Source organism: Galeopterus variegatus, unplaced genomic scaffold (genome assembly GCF_000696425.1).
Source record: "Galeopterus variegatus unplaced genomic scaffold, G_variegatus-3.0.2 Scaffold3240, whole genome shotgun sequence".
Classification (NCBI taxonomy): domain Eukaryota; kingdom Metazoa; phylum Chordata; class Mammalia; order Dermoptera; family Cynocephalidae; genus Galeopterus; species Galeopterus variegatus.
In genome coordinates, this window is record NW_007729351.1 from 18,251 (window position 1) to 35,039 (window position 16,789).

A 16,789-nucleotide genomic window follows, 5' to 3' on the forward strand; every position below is an offset into this window, starting at 1 on the left:
CAGACCAATGGAACAGAATAGAGTGTCTAGAAATCAATTTATGCATATATGGTTAACTGATCTTTGACAAGGGTGCCAAGAATTCAAAATAAGCAAAAGACAGTGTCTTCAACAAGTGGTGTTCCCTTTTAAAAAGGAAAGGGAAAGAATTGAAACAATAAGTATAACAAAATTTAATACTTAGAAAAACATTTTTAAATATTCTAATTGTCACAGTAATGAAAATAAATTACATTCTCCATTAAGACATGGAACTTCTCAGCATGGAGGTATAATGAAATAGGAAATTGAGGAAAAAAGGTATATAAAGATATCCCAGACAAGTATTAAAGAAGAAACTGGTGTGCAATATTAATATTAGAAAAAATATTATTTCCATAGGCATTAAATGGTTCAAAGGGATGCTTTATTGTAATGAGACATGCATTATGTAAAGAGGCCATTTATAAATATAATAAAATTTTATTATGATTATGATGATGAACATTTGCTGAGCACTTTAATTGATGTTACTCTGTCAGTTTAGAACACCTCATAGCAGCTCTCATCCATTTTACATTTTACATTTATTTTTTAAATGAGGGAAGAAGCCTCACAGAGGCTAAGTAATGTGCCCACAGCAACTCAGCATGGAGCAGGACAAACCTACGAAGTCTTCATGCTTAACCTCACAGAGAACATTCTGCTTTCAACAATGCAAACTTCACATGTTAGGTTCCAAACCCACGAAGTCTTCATGCTTAACCTCACAGAGAACATTCTGCTTTCAACAATGCAAACTTCACATAGCATGGGCACAAACAAATAGTAGAGAGAAAGAAGGAAACAGAAGATCAGATCCAACCCTGTTCTAAATATCTCAGAAGTGGGATGAAGCTGCAGGCATTTATTTGGGGCCAGTGTTACCACATCCTCTGTCTGGAACGGCTGGAATCCAGGAATTCTTCCTAAAATTGGATAAGTCAAATACTAACATATTTTGACATGAATAATTTATTTGTTCAAGCAACACATATTTCCTAATATGCTGAGTATCTTGCGTGAGCAGTGACTATGAGCATGACAGATAAGGTCGTAGCTCTTACAGAACATTCTAGAAGAAGTGAGTCAGCATAGCAATGATTACAATGAAGTAGTAAAAGTTACTAGCTGGGTACTGAAAATTGGGAACCCCCTTGATGGAGGTTTCCTGCCTGTAATCTGAGGCATGAAAACAAGTAAGAACTGTGAGGTGAAGATCTGGGGAGAAACACTTTCAGAGGAGCATATTCTAGATGGTTCTGTGCCTCCACTCACATTATCTCAGTTCATCCCTATCTGTGATGTATGCTGAGCAGGTGTCAACATGCCCCTCCTATGGACAAGAAAACTAGTTTGGTGGGAACAAAGCACTCTCCAGGCATTTCAAAGAGACTGCATCATACCGTGCTTGTTTATATACAGAATCTAAATTCTTCTGAGTGAATGTGGAATTGACCCCAAAAGTACATCCATGGTTCTTACTTGTGAAAATAACTTACAGCTGCCAAACTTCAGAGGGCACGCGTGTGCATCCATTGGGAAGTCTTCAAGCTGCATGGGGCACTCAGCAGAGATGGTCAAGCTGAAAAACAAGAGACGAAGACCTTTAAGCACTCACTGACTTTGGCTATGCACTGAGAAACTGCTTTGTCCCAGAAAGCCACATTATCCACTTAATCAATATCTTTTATGAAATTGTCTGAACTGTCTCTACTAAATTAGCTAAGTTTGTACTATAGATGAATATCGCTCAGAAACAAAGCTTAAATAAAATCTACTCAAGAGTTCTGGGGCTTGGTGTGTGTGTGTGTCTACACATATGTTACCGCTTGTAAAACAATTGAAGATGCCTTTAAAAATTATTTATTCTTTGTTTCCCATCCGTTACCTAGCAGTATGCAAAAAGTGTTCCTTCACAAGACTGAAAATAGATGCATTTTTTGACATAGTATATAAGCTCAAAAAATGTAAATGTTGGATAAATGCATAGCCCAAATTTTGACCAGAAACTGGCTATAATCATTGTGTTATGGGCTGATGTAAATGAACTTGTGTTACAATAGATATCTTCTGGTGTAACCTAATTATTGTTTGTTTGTTTTAATCTAAACCTAGTCTTCCAAATAATAATGCCACAAGCAACACCACTGTCACCAGTAACTACAGTGATGATCAGCACTGTGGTAAGTGCTTTCCCTGCATTAACTCATCTCCTGATAGCACAACAAGATTTGTTGCTATTATCATCCCAGTTTTCAAAGGAGGAAAGTGAGGCACAGATATGAAGGATTCAGGCCAGGAGTATGTAGCTGCTCAGCTGTGAGCCACAGCAGGAGCACAGGCTGCCCGGTCACGGCTGCAGAGGCTCCCGACAGGTGTCCACCACATGCTGCACTGTCGGAGCTCTGTTCTGTAAGAAGTGAGGGCACTTCCAGAGTTGCCACTCTGTGGTGCTTTTATTCATCCACAGACTTTATTAAGTAGGTGTGATTCTACATTTGATTAATGAACTTACCTTCTGTTTCTTAGTTTTTCTTTCCCTCAATTAAAATAAAACCATTAGGCTGGCTGGTTGGCTCGGTTGGTTAGAGCACGGTGTTGATAAAGTAAAATGAATTTACACATAATAAAGTAAAAATACAAAACACTCAACTTCAAATGCATGTTGTAATTCTATTTTTAGAGCAGATAATAATTCCATGTTACATTAGCACTACTGTTTGTTCCTTGCTACAAGTGTGGGTGTTGCCTCTGCTCGCAAGGTGAGAATCAAAATGTAAAAACATTCACGTTTGCCTTTACCCCTTTTTTTCTTTTAATATAGATTCCTTTTGCTACTAAGTTGGGCACATAATTCAGATGATAATTGCAGGCTGAGTAGTCAATGCACATATCTGCTGAATAAAACCAAACCACATATCAGTGGAAGGGAAGTCTGCACCAACAGGCAGCGGGTTTCCTGCCAGGGGACAGTCCCTCGGACGGGGTGAGCCACAGAGGGCCGTGAGTTCAGAGAAAGAGAACACTCTGCAGAAGTCCCAAGTTCAGGCAGAGAAATGACTTTTAAAATAATATTCCACATATGTTCATAGAATATGGGAAAATACAGAAGAAACAAAGAAAATTACAAATATCTATCATTTCATTTATAATTTCACATAGTGCACTGGTATATAAAATTCAGTCTTTTTTATACCTAACATTATAGCAGAAAAGTATTTTCCACATTATTAAAATTTCTACATAATAATGATTTTAAAAGGTTAAATATTTAATTCTAGCATGCAGAGGTGTGTGTGTGTGTGTAAATAACCAATTAGATTTTACATTATTTTACATGATAAATAATTGGCAATGGCCCTCTTCAATCATGAACCATGAATAAATGCTATTATTAGTGACTATAAAATGGGGAAGGTAGCTAAAGATTGACTTACAGGAATTAGAAAAATCAGGACTTAAAAAACACAGTCTGAGAGGATGGTATATAGCCAATACAAAGGAAATAATGTTAGCAAACTTAAGCAATTTGTTAAGTAAAGCAAGAATGGAACAGAATTTAAATGAGCTGTATATAATCTAGAGGACAAAATCACAATGGAGCTCACAAAAGCTAGAATTTCCTTAGGAAGCGCAGTTTCAGTAGGGAAGGAGGAAATACATATAAAGGTGTAATTCCAGGCACAAGGCAGTAACTGTGAAGATGAGCGCATGACAGAGGTGCTGAGGGTCTAGAAGAGAGCACTTCTGATGAGGAGAGTCAGTCTTTGTGCTGATTTGCAGCCTCTGCTCTCACAATTTGTGGATGTCGCTGTAACAGGGACACGGGGTGGGGGCCTCCATCACTGGGAGTAGTGTGAGGTGGGACCCAGGGGTAGAAGATGCTTCGGGTGACCCTGTCTTAGCCAGCTCTAGGTACTGAAGCCTTCAACCAGCAGATCCAGCTTTTAAGCCACCCCTAATGATGACAACTTTATGGGCCTTGCTGCCATCGTTAGAGTAGATGTGGCAGATCTTTTCTCCAGACACTGCCACGTCTGCCAGCTCACACAGCTGGACGTTCAGTTTCCATGGAGTCTGGAGGATGCCTGGAAGCCAGGTCTGTCAGCACAGTTCTTGACCACGTGGTGCTCAGGTCAGCTCCTCTCCCCTGCTCGGTGCTGAAGTTCCGCGTCAATCCGCTGCAGGCGCCTCTGCTCGGAATTGCTGCTGCCTGTCCCTACTCAAACAGACCCTCCCATTCTTGACCACGTGGTGCTCAGGTCAGCTCCTCTCCCCTGCTCGGTGCTGAAGTTCCGCGTCAATCCACACGGCCGCTGCAGGCGCCTCTGCTCGGAATTGCTGCTGCCTGTCCCTACTCAAACAGACCCTCCCATCCCGGGGAAACATGACACTGCCCATTCCTGGCTTCTCCCTCCTCCTTTCCTGCCAAGATCATGTGCTTTTAAGAGAAACCAGAGCCTCTCTTTCTGCCATGGTGGGCTTTGTTCTGGCTGTTTGACCCTGAGAGCTCCACCTTCCGAAAATCACTCCACTGACCACAGCTAAAGATGGCATTCTGACAAGGAATGTGCACCCAGAAGTCTGCCTTTAGTATATTGCAGGAATGTGTACGTGTTGTGTGCATGAGTGTGTGTGTGCAGCACGGGATGGGGGGGGGGAAGGAAGGTGCACAGACACAGGTGGACAAGATTTAGCCGGATTCTTTAAAAAAGACTCTTTTAAAGAAAAAATAATTCTAGTAAAAACATAGGAAAGACAGATTCTATAATTACCATCTCAAGAAATGCCATCATTAGATTGTTCTCCCGTTTCATAGTGCTTCTTAGAACTAGAATTACAAACCTCAGAAAAGTATATTTTATCTATGACAATGTCTCTCCTCTAACAAAGGAATGTATTCTTCAGATAAATCCCCCAATAGCAAACCTTTCAGCCTCCGTAAGAGAATAAATTTAAATTTTTGATCCATTAAAATATTTCAAAAATGGCCTATGCTTTTGTAATACTCAAAAATATCCCTAGATAAGAGAAAACCTGTGTGTGAGGTTCTGGAAATGTACAACTAACTTCCCTCACGAAGAACAAGATCAAAGCCCTTTGTGGAATGGCTGGCTGTCATAGCTCAAGAGAGCCAGTGAGGTCACCTACTCAAAACCTCCACTGCTTAGATAAAGAAAAAGGAGCCCAGAAGGTTAAGACACTTGCCTGTGGAAAAAGTTCATGAATTACTGGTAGATCCAGGAATCCAGTGTTTTTTCCAAAGGTCCAATCTGTTTTACTTCCAATTTCTGTTAATACATTTAAGCATTAACTTATCAAAGCATACTGTCCTATTTTTGAATAAAATTTTAATTTTAGGGTAAGGAAAAAGGGCATTTTGTAAGTTAAGATAATTGCTTCAACTTGGATTTATAGCGTTCTAATTGAGGGCTTAGTATCCTAAACTCATGAGAGAGCTCTCTGCTTGACCAGGGGCAGCTCATGTGGGAAAGTGCTTTAGAATGGTTAAGACAACCAAATTCTAGAAGAGCTTCACCATTAACTAATTGTGTGACCTTTGTCAAGCTGCCTACCTTCTCTGGTCTAATCTTCCCATTTGAAAAAGAAAGATAATAACAGTTTCTGTTATTCTTTGAAAAAAAAATTGGTATGTATGAGAGGAAGGTTAAATGTCTTTGGCCAAGACCAGATATTCAATGACAAGGAGGTAATGAAAGAAAGCCTCCAAATTTCTACCCAATGTTTTCTTCAGTTTGGAGCCTTCCTCATTGACATGGAAATATTGCATCAATGCAGGAGAAGATCAGATAGTGGGAGGCAAAATAATGGCTCTGTAGTATGTCCATGACCTCATGCACAAACCCCAAGCCCGTGACTATGTCACCTTAGGCAAAAGGGCTTTGCAGATGTGATTAATTTAAGGCTCTTGAGATGGAGAGATGATCTTGGATTATCCAGGTCAGCCCAATATAATCACAAGGGTGCCTACAAGAGGGAGACAGGGGTGTCAGATTCAGAGAAGGAGATGTGACTTTGGAAGCAGAGGTCAGAGTGGCATGGCCAAAAAGCAAGAAGAGGCAAAGAACAGATTCTCCTCCAGAGCTTCCTGTCAATGCCTTGATTTTAGTCTCATGGGAACCTTTGGACTTTTGACCTCCAGAACTATAAGACAATAAATTTGATGTGTTTTAAGATAATAAGTTTGTGATAATTTGTTATATCCATAGGAAACCAATAGAATTTTGGTACCTGGAAGTGGAGTGCTGTTGTTAAAAATACCTAAAAGTGTGAAAATAGCTTTGGAATGTGGTAGTGGACAGAGGCTGGAAGAATTGTGAAATGCATCATAGAAAAGCCTAGGTCACCCCGAACAGACTTTTAACAGAAATATGAACGTTAACCACACTGTAGTGAGGACTTACAAGGAAGTGAGGAGCAGCTAAAGAAAATCTATATTTTTCTGAGAGAATATCTAAATGGTCATAAACACACCATTGGTAAAAATGTGCACACCACAGGCCCTGCTGCTGAGGGCTCAGAAGGAAATGATGAATGTGTTGTTGGAAACTGTAGGAAAGAAGAACCTTGTTATACAGTGACAAGAATCTTGGCTGAATTTAGCCTAGTTATGTAGAAAGCAGAACTTGTAAATGACTACAGCATGCTGAATAACAGCCCCCAAAGATATAAGGTCCATTCTTTGGAGTTTTGCAAATGTTACCTTATATGGAAAAAGGATCTTTGCAGATATGACTAAGAGAAGGGTCTTGAGAGAGGGAGATCATCCATGTGGGCCCTTGCAATCACAAGGGTCCTTAGAAGAGAGATGCAAAAGATTAAACACCAATAAAAGAGGGTGATGCAAGGAAGCAGAAAGAAACTGGAAGATGCTACGCTGGCTTTGAGGATGTAAGAAGGGGCCCTGGGCCAAGAAATGCAAGGCATGTAGCTCTGAGAACTGCGAAAGACAAGTAAGTGATTATTCTCCAGAGCCCCCAGAGAGAGTGTGGTCCTACCAACACCTTAATTTTGCCCCAGTGAAACCGATTCAGACTCATGGCCTCCAGAAATGTAAGTGTGAGATAATTTATTACAGCAGCCATGGGAAACGAATAATGAAATTGGATACTGCGATGAAGAGACTTCCAAGCAAAATGTTGAAGCTCTGGCCTGTTTACTTCCTGCTGCTTAAAGTCAAATATGAGATAAAAGAGATCACTGAGGGAAAAACCGTGAACAATAGAAGAACCAGAACTTGATTTGGAAAATCCTGAGCTTATCCAGAATGCAAAAGGTACTATAATTAGGCGATTCACTGTCAGGAAGGCATACTTTTAAGAGAAATCCAACACTACGGTTGGACAACCTTTTGCTAGTGCCTCAGAAGGATCAAAGTGTCAGAGTATTGGTCTCACAGAAAACTATTTGAAGAGATTAGGTGTGTGACACATTGGTCCCCTCAGCCATGTAAGCAAAATCCAGGAATAGAAACTGGATTACCCACGATTTATAGAGAAGCCTCTTCTCTAATGGTCTGAATTCTTGTGACATATATGGGAGTCTTTTTTGGGAAAAAAAAAACGCATGGTTTTTTATACCAGCAGAAACACTGCCAGCTTAGCTTGAAAGGGACAGAGAGAGAAGGCTGTCAGACTCCCAACATTCTATGTGCAGGAAATAGATTGAAAAAAAAAAAAACACAAAACTACTCAGCTTCAAACCTGTGCTACCCTTCAAGAAAAAGTAAGGAAAACGCCAAGGTCAGAGCCTTGGACCCAGAGGGGCAGAGCCTCAAATCGCAGTGGATTATTCAAGGCCCTGATACCTATGTTGTATGCATGGCTGAATTTACAAGTTGCTTGGGAATGGTGCATCCTTTTTTCCTGCCATTTTCTCCCCTTTAAAATGGGAATGTCTGTAACTGCTGTCCTATGCTTATCCCACTATTGCATTTCGGGAGCAGATAACTTGTTTCTTGGGTTCCACAAATTCACAGATGGAAATAAATTGTGCCTCAGGATTGATCATACCCAGATCCGTACCAGTAGCTGATTTAGATGATTCAGATGGTGAGATTTGGAACTTTTGGGCTGATGAGATTTAGTTAAGATTCTGGACTTTGATTTGATGCTGTAATGGGTTGAAACTTTTGAGGATACTGGGATGAAGTTAATGTATTTTGCATGTGGGATGGACATAAATTTGGGGGGGCCAGACAGATTGTAGCAGGCAAAATAGTGGTCCCCCAAAGATGTCCATGCCCTAATCCTTACTACTTGTAAATGTTACCTTTCATAGCAAAAAGGACTTTTCAGATGTAATTAAGGTAAGAATCTTGAGATGGGGAGATTATCCTGGATTATCTGGGTGGGCCTATTATAATCACAAGGCTACTTATAAGAAGGAGATATGACTGTCAGAATCAGAGGAGAAAATGTGATAGATAAAGCAGAGGCTAGAGTGATGAAATGCCATGAACCTCCAGAAGCTCCAGAAGGCAAGGAAACGAGAATCCAGAAGGGAAGCAATCCTGCCAACAGCTTGGTTTCAGCCACATAAAACCCATTTCAGACTTCTGGTCTCCAGAACTGTGAAATAAGTTCAAGCTGGAAAGCCAATAACTTTGTAGTAATTTGTTACAGCAGCAGTGGGAAATGAATACAGCAATTTCCATAAAATAAAAACAGTGATAGTATTACTAACATAATGTTACTGTGCTGAAGAGCAGCCTGTGTATACTTTGAAATCACTTTCACAAGGTTGAAAAAGAAATTTGGTAATATTGGCCAATTTATAAATAGCTCTCAAAGTGTTACTGCAATGAAAATTTAGACCTTGAGAATGAAATAGACATGTCATGCATGGTGTCCTGACTTTATCAGTTACTGAGCAGCACACCATGCTTTGGTTGGAATCACTGTGGAAACATGACCACCCTGTAAAGATGCTACCATGACTCTCAGGCAATGTATGAAATGTATCTGGGGACTCTTGAAATTTAGTATTAACATAGTATCTAATGATTGATGCTAAGGAAAAAATAAGGCTTAATTTGGCTGTGATATTTTTCCAGCCCTGTTAAGTCCTTGTGAAGAACACACTAATGCTTAATTTAGTTGGTTTTCTATTCACTGAAGCTACTGAAAAATGTGTTTGGGAAAGCTGGCTACACTGACAAGGTGGTAATTTGCATGGATGTGGCTGCCTCCAAGTTCTTCAGGTCTGGGAAGTATGACTTGGACTTCAAGTCTCCCAGTGACTCCAGCATGTACAACACACCTGACCAGCTTGCCGACCTGTACAAGTCCTTCATCAAGGATTACCCAGTGGTGTTTATTAAAGACTTCTTGACCAGGATAACTGGGATGCTTGGCAGAAGTTCATGGCTACTGCAGGAATCCAGGTGGTGGGGGACAATCTCACAGTGACCAATCCAAAGCGGATTGCCAAGGCTGTGGGCCAGAAATTGTGCAACTACCTCCTACTCAAAGTAAACCAGATCAGCTCCACGACCAAATCCCTTCAGGCATGCAAGCCAGCCCAGTCCAATTGTTGGGGCATCATGGTGTCTCACCATTCCAGGAGGACTGAAGATACCTTCATTGCCGACCTGGTGGTGGGGCTCTGTACTGGCCATACTAAGACTGGTGCACCTTGCTGATCTGAGCACTTGTCCGAGTACAACCAGCTCCTAATAACTGAAGAGCAACTGGGCAGCAAGGCTAAGCTTGCTGGCAGGAACTTCAGAAACCCCCTGGCCAAGTAAGTGGTAGGCTGGCAAGCCCCTCTGTCACTAGTTGGCAGTCAGACCCTGTCCCTGATGTCAGTGCAGACAGCTTGACGCCCCCAACCAAGACTTGCTGGTGCCTCTGATAGTTAGCTCCCTTCTCCCAACCCTGTGTCATTCTGCTTCCTTAGCACTTCTATAGAAGCCAAGCTCGACCATCTGGAACCTACTGGAAACCCAAGCTCTATAATCATGTGATTGGCCCAAATCATTGTTTCTCTCACACTTGCTTCCTGGCAAGTGTCTGGAGCCATGTGTACCCTCTAGTGTAATCTACAAGGTAGCCACAGGCAAGATCCTCAGTGGTTTTGTTTGCAAAATAAAAAAGCCTCAGTGAACTTTGAGAAAAAAAAAGAGTTGTGCCCATCTGTCTGTCTGCAGGAGCTGAGTAAGGCTGGCAGTGCTTGTGGGAATGACAGTAGGCACCATTCTTACTGTACAGTAGCCTCACTATGATGCCTCTGCTTTACTCACTCCTATGTAAGGCTATGCAGGGCTTATTCAACACTCCAATGGAAATGCTGCTGGAGAATTCACCTTGTTATATGCCTGAATCACATCCTTAGAGATGATAGAACTATAAATTCATACCATGCACAAGGAGCATGTTTTGTGCTGTAATGTGGTTTGTGAAAGGAAGCCCAGCTATGAGGATTATGTGCCTGTTTTTCCCTATATTTGACTCACCTCAAGACTGGCAAATGAAGATCTTTATTTGCATATTCAATTACAAAATTAGCATATATATGCATACACATACACACATATATAAATGCACAAGCTACTGGTGCTAGGAATACAGGTAATCCTGTTTGTCCCTCAGGAATGTCCCCATGAGCCCTGCCAGATGTCGAAATCCTGCCCTACTGGAGTTTTCTCCCCTGTACTCTTGCGGTCAGGGAAAAACTCCATACTTGGTTATTAAAGAAAAGAATGCATGAATGCATTTGTTTTCTTATAAATAAGCAGTAACATGATGTACCATGTGTATTATTTGTATACCTGTCAGTATACAGCATTCCGAGCATTGCTGGTTTTCCTGGGGAACTTAACTACAGTTTACAGTAATATTTCAAGGAAAAATGCATCCTAAAGCTCAGTCAACTGTATAAAAACTCAACTTTTTGAATATATACATCAATAAGTCAGCAACAGTACATGTTGGAACCCAAAATCATTGCCAGGTGTGGCAATTCCCTGTCTTTTTCCTGGCTCTAACATGTGTACTGGTCCCATTCTGTGACAGTTGTAGATCCACTGATATTGTGTTTGATCCAGACCCAAGTTGCACATTGAGTTTCTTCCATGGCCTGGTCATGTGCTTGTCCTGGCTAGCTGCATCCTAAGGGGTCTTTACCTTGGCACTAACTCAGACCCCATCTAAATCCAAAGCAGGAGTTTTGTCTGATAAAGAAAAGATGAGACATGAAGTATGGCAGTGGCTGCTGGGGAGAGGGAATGGGGAGGAGGCAACAGAGAGCTCGAAGAATAAAGTATACACTGGCCTATTTAAATAGAATAGAATTTAAATCAGTGAAGGGCAACTTTGTACAAAGCAGAACTTGGGGCACTATAAGAAAGTTTAAAGTCTTTTGAATAAGACTACACTAAATGCACATTTTTGGTTTATACATTGTAGAGTTTCATGCTTTTTAAAAAATTTCTGTTGCTGAGATAACACAGTGACTATCTTCTCTTTAGAAATGGATCCAAATTCTACAACTTACTTCAAGCTTGAGTTACAGATTTCATAAATCACTTCAAAGCCAATTGACTCACTCTGTATGCTTCAATGTAATAAGGATGTATGTGAGACCAACCATCAGAATTATACTGGGCTGAAAATTCTCACTAAGCTTTGCACTATTTATTAGGATTCTCATTCCCCTTCAGCTGCTGGAAAGATGTCAGCAATCCTGATTTATGTTGGGGAAACCAGCAAAAGTTTGATAATTTTGAAAAGTTAGCATGATTTTTTATCCATAAGGGGAATAAACTTTATTGATCTACTTTGATTAATATGGATTTTTTTGTGTGTGTAATACTTGTGTTTCTCTGGAGGGCACTGTAATGATTGATGTGAGAACAGAAATATTTTGTTTACTTTTTATGTGTATGCATACACACAGCAATAAATCTTCTTAACAGATGCAATGTAGGAAAATAAACACAAGCCTGACCAATTGAAAAATGCTACAAAAGAGGAACACCACAAATATGCAAAGAAGTTTCTTTCTCAAAATAAAATTTAAAGTTTAACTTTAAGAAACTGAAGTCTTTCTTTAGTCATAAATCATAAGGCAATCAACAGCATAATGCAGAGGAAAGCAGATGGAACAAAACAGACCCAGCTGAAGCTCTCAGCCCAGTTTCCATGCACTTGCTGTGTAGTCCACATTCTTGAGCCCACGTTTCCCTATCAAAGAGAATATAAAGCTTATCTCACCATACTGATTTAAGTATTGACATATGAATAGAAAATGTGTAGTGCAATGTCTGGCATATAGGAGATTTTAGAATTTAAAAATTCTAAAAATAAATAAAAATGGTGGATTAGGTAATTCTGAAAGTCTGTCCATCCACAAAAGCAAAGGATAAGCTGCAAAAGCTGTCAGCATCAACTTTTTTTTGAACTCTAGAGCCTAATCAAAAGCTTACAAGAACCAGGGGTATGCTTAATGAAGAAAAAACTACCTGAATTTCACTAGACAATTTCTGTGGCATTTTAACTTACCCTGTTACCATCCCTCTCTCTCCAGCTCTGCCATGGTCTTGAAAACGGCAGTCCACATTCCTGGTGCAGGTTTCTGGTGACAGGAACAATGTGGACCTCATTGTCCAAGCATTTGAGTCACTTGTTTTGATGTGTCTGGTGGCTCCCTGAAGGATTGACTCAAGAGCTTGCCTATATTTTACCTGCATCAGAGTGATCCTGGGCTGAGGCAGCTTTCCAGGTGGCATTCATTTAAAACATTTAAAGGCAAATGTATGTGCCAACTGGGGCAAGGTATAACAGTTGGGGCAAGCAGTGGACAGGATGAAAAGCTAGGAAAAGAGAGGCTGGAGAGAGAGATATTTGGGTAAACAAAGGCTGCAAAGGTCCCATATATTCCAGGGAATATAAAAGGCTACATGCATGCCCAGGGCACATACTAAGAAAGACATAAAAAGAACCAAAGCTCTCCCTCTGGCTGGCCCTTCATACTCCACACAAGCAATGAGGCTATGGCAAAGATGTAACTGCTTGGCTAAACATTGAAGGAGTGCTCCAAGATGCACATAGATTCTATGTGAAGAGACAAAGAATTTTGTTTGTTTGTTTGTTTTTGGTTCCAGGCATTTAAAGAACGCTAAAGAAAGATTAGTCCTACATGAAAAAGGATACAGACTTCACAAAATTAGTTCAGAGAACTGATTAACCAAGCAAACAATAAGCACAACAAGAATAAATACCAAACACTGTGGAGTTACCAAAGTTACCACATTATAATAATCAAAATGCCTAGTTATCAACAAAAAACATTGAAAGGCATACAAAGAAATAATAAAGAATAGCCCATTCACAGCAAAAAAAGAAATTAAATATTGTCCCCAAGGAACCAGACATTGAACTTACTAGAAAACACTTTAAATCAACTGCCTTAAATATCAAAGAGCTAAAAGAAACCATGAACAAAGAAACAAAGGAAACTAGAGAACAATGTCACAACAAATAGATAAGATCAATAAGGAGAGGTTATAAAAAGAACCAGATAAAAGTTCTGGAGATGAAAAATCCATATAACTGAACAATTGGCTAGAGGGTTTCAACAATAGGTTGAGCACATAGAAGAAAGAGTCAGAAAACCTGAAGATAAATCAAATGAAATTATCCAGTCTGTAGATCAGAAAGAGAAAAGAATGAAAAAATAAACAGAGCCTAAAAGGTCATGGGAACACCAGCAGTTGTACCAAATTACGCATAATAGGAGTCTGAGAACAAGAAAAAATGAATAAAGGGGTAGAAAGAATATTTGAAGAAATAATGGCTGAAAACAGCCCAAATTTTAGGAAGGATATAAATCTAACATCTAAGAAGCTCAATGAACTCCAAGTAGGATAAACTCAAAGAGATCCAGACTGAGATACAATAATGGCAATTATAAAATTAAATTACCAAAGCCAAAGATGAAGAGAGATTCTTGAAAGCAGCAAGACAGAAGCTTCTCATCATGCACAAGGGATAATAAATAAGATTAACAGCTGATTTCCATCAGAAACCATGGAAGCCAGAGGCAGTGGAATGAAATATTTAAAATGCTGGAAGGAACAAAAAACTGTTAACCAAGAATTCTGTTTCCAAGAATACTATCCTCCAAAATAAAGGAATGATTAAGACATTCCAGATAAACGAACATTGAGGAAGCATTTACAAATCAATTGATTTCATCTATCACATTAACAGGCTAAAGAAGAAAGATCACATGATCATATCAACAGATGCAGAAAAAAGCAGTTGATAAAATCCAACATGATAAAAACTCTCATTAAACTAGGAATGGAGGGATCTTCCTCAACTTCATGAAGACTATCTACAAGAAAAAAAAAAAAACCTAACATAGCTAACATCATACTTAGTGGTGAGAAACTTGAAGCTTTCCCACTAAGAGCAGGAAAAAGGCAAGGATGTCCCTTCTCATCACACCTTTTCAACATGATACTGCAAGTCCTGGCTAATGCAATAAGACAAGAAAAGGAAATTAAATAAAAGGTATACAGATTTGGAAGAAGGAAATAAAATTGTCATTGTGCATGAATGACATGGTTGTCTATGCAGAATATCCAAAATAATCAACAACAACAAAAGAAACTTCCTGGAATTAATAATCAAACAGAGCAAGGTTGCTGTATACCAGGCTAATATACAAAAGTCGATCATTTTCTTATATACCAGCAATGAACAAGTGTAATTTTAAATTAAAAACATAATACCATTTACATTACCAGTCAAAAAATGAAATAGTTAGGTATAAATCTAACAAAATGTGTGCTAGATCTATACAAGGAAAACTACCTAAGTCTGAAAATATATCAAAGAAAACTAAAGAAATGGAAAGATATTCCATGTTCAGGTATAGAAAGACTTGACATTGTGAAGGTATCAGTTCTTCCCAACATGATCCTATAGATTCAGTGCAATCCTGATGAAAATCAGCAAGTTATTTTGTGGATATCAACAAACTGATTCTGAAATTGATACAAAGATGCAGAACAGCCAAAACAATATTGAAGGAGAACAGTTAGAGGATTGATACTACCCAACTTCAAGACTTACTATAAAGCTACATTGATCTAGACAGTGTAGTATTGGTGAAAGAATAGACAAATAGATCAGTGGGAAAAAATAGAGAGCTCATAATAGACCCCCATAATAGAGCCAACTGATCTTTGACAAAGGAGCAAAGGCAATACAATGGAGAAAATATGGTGTTTCAATAAATTATGCTGGACATTCACATGCAAAAATAAAATGAAAGAAAGACAAAGAAAAAATACACAAAAAACAAGACATGAGTTTAGACACAGACATTATATCTTCCACAAAATTAATTCAAAATGGATCACAGACCTAAATGTAAAACACAAAACTATAAAACTCCTATAATGTAACAGAGGAAAATCTGAATGACCTTGGGTTTGGTGATAATTTTTTAGATATGACACCAGAGGCACAATGCATGAAAGAAATAATAAGCTATACTTCATTGAAATTAAAAATTTCTGATCTGTTAAAGACACTATCAAGAGAATAAAAAGACAAGTCACAGACTGGGAGAAAATACTTGCAAAAGACATATATAATAAAGAAAGTTATCCAAGATATACAAAACATGATTTAAATTCAGTAAGAAAAAAAATAAAACATTTTTTTAAAAAAAACCTTAATAGTCACCTTACCAGAGAAGATATCTTGGTGGCAAACAAGCACATGAAAAAATTCTCCACATAACATATCATCAGGGAAATGCAAAGAAAAATAATAATGGGATATCACTACACAAAATCAAGAACACTGATTAAAATAGTCAAAATCATAACACTGACAAAATCAAATGCTAGAGAGGATGTCCAGCAACAGGAATGCTCATTCATTGCTGGTAAGAAGACAAAGTGGTACAGCCATTTCAGAAGACAGTCTAGTAGTTTCTTACAAAACTAAACATACTATTATTATAGAATCTAGTAATCATGCTCCTTGTATGTACTCAAAGGAGTTGAAAACTTATGTCCACACAAAAACTTGCACATGAGTGTTTATAGCAGCCTTATTCATAATTGCCAAAAAAGCAACCAATATGTCTTTAAGTAGGTGAATAGATAAACAGTGGTACATCCATACTATGGAATATTATTCAGCACTAACAAAAATAAACTCTTATTTCATGCAAATGAACTGAGGAAATTTGAATATATATTACTAAGTGAAAGAAGTCAATATGAAAAAGCAACATACTGTATGACTCCAAATACATGACATTCTGGACAAGGCAAAACTACAGAAACAGTAAAAAGATCGGTGGTTGCCAGGGGTTGAGAGAAGAGAGAGATGAACAAGCAGAGCACAGAGAATTTTAAGGACAGCAAAAATGCTCTGTTTGATACTATAGCAGTGAATACACATCATTACAATTTTGTCCAAACCCACAGAATGTATAACATCAAGAGTGAACCTTAGGGGCCGGCCCGGTGGCGCACTGGATAAGTGCGCCGCTTGGGAAGCACGGCGGCGCTTCCGCCCGAGGGTTCGGATCCCACATACAGACCGGTTCCCGCTCACTGGCTGAGCGAGGCGCGGGAGCAACACCGAGGGTTGCAATCCCGTTGCCGGTCCCTGGTCCGGTGCGGGGGCAACACTGAGGGTTGCGATCCATTGCCGGACACGGAAAAAGACAAAAAAAAAAAAAAAAAAAAAAAAAAAAAAAAAAAAAAAAAAAAAAA

At 39.1% G+C, this 16,789-nt stretch overlaps 1 protein-coding gene and 1 pseudogene across 1 annotated transcript in view; one reads left to right on the forward strand and one right to left on the reverse strand.

Moving 5' to 3' along the window:
- Positions 1 to 717: 717 nt before the first annotated feature.
- Positions 718 to 16,789, reverse strand: part of LOC103600132 (gamma-aminobutyric acid receptor subunit alpha-5) — a 57,289-nt gene continuing 41,217 nt past the window's right edge. The window contains exons 7-8 of the mRNA XM_008584361.1: positions 1,521 to 1,603; positions 718 to 947 (exon numbers count right to left, since the gene is read on the reverse strand). Coding sequence (XP_008582583.1) covers positions 946 to 947; positions 1,521 to 1,603 — 85 coding nt within the window. The 3' untranslated portion in view covers positions 718 to 945. The remainder of the gene's footprint in view (positions 948 to 1,520; positions 1,604 to 16,789) is intronic.
- LOC103600133 lies at positions 7,158 to 9,790 on the forward strand (annotated as a pseudogene).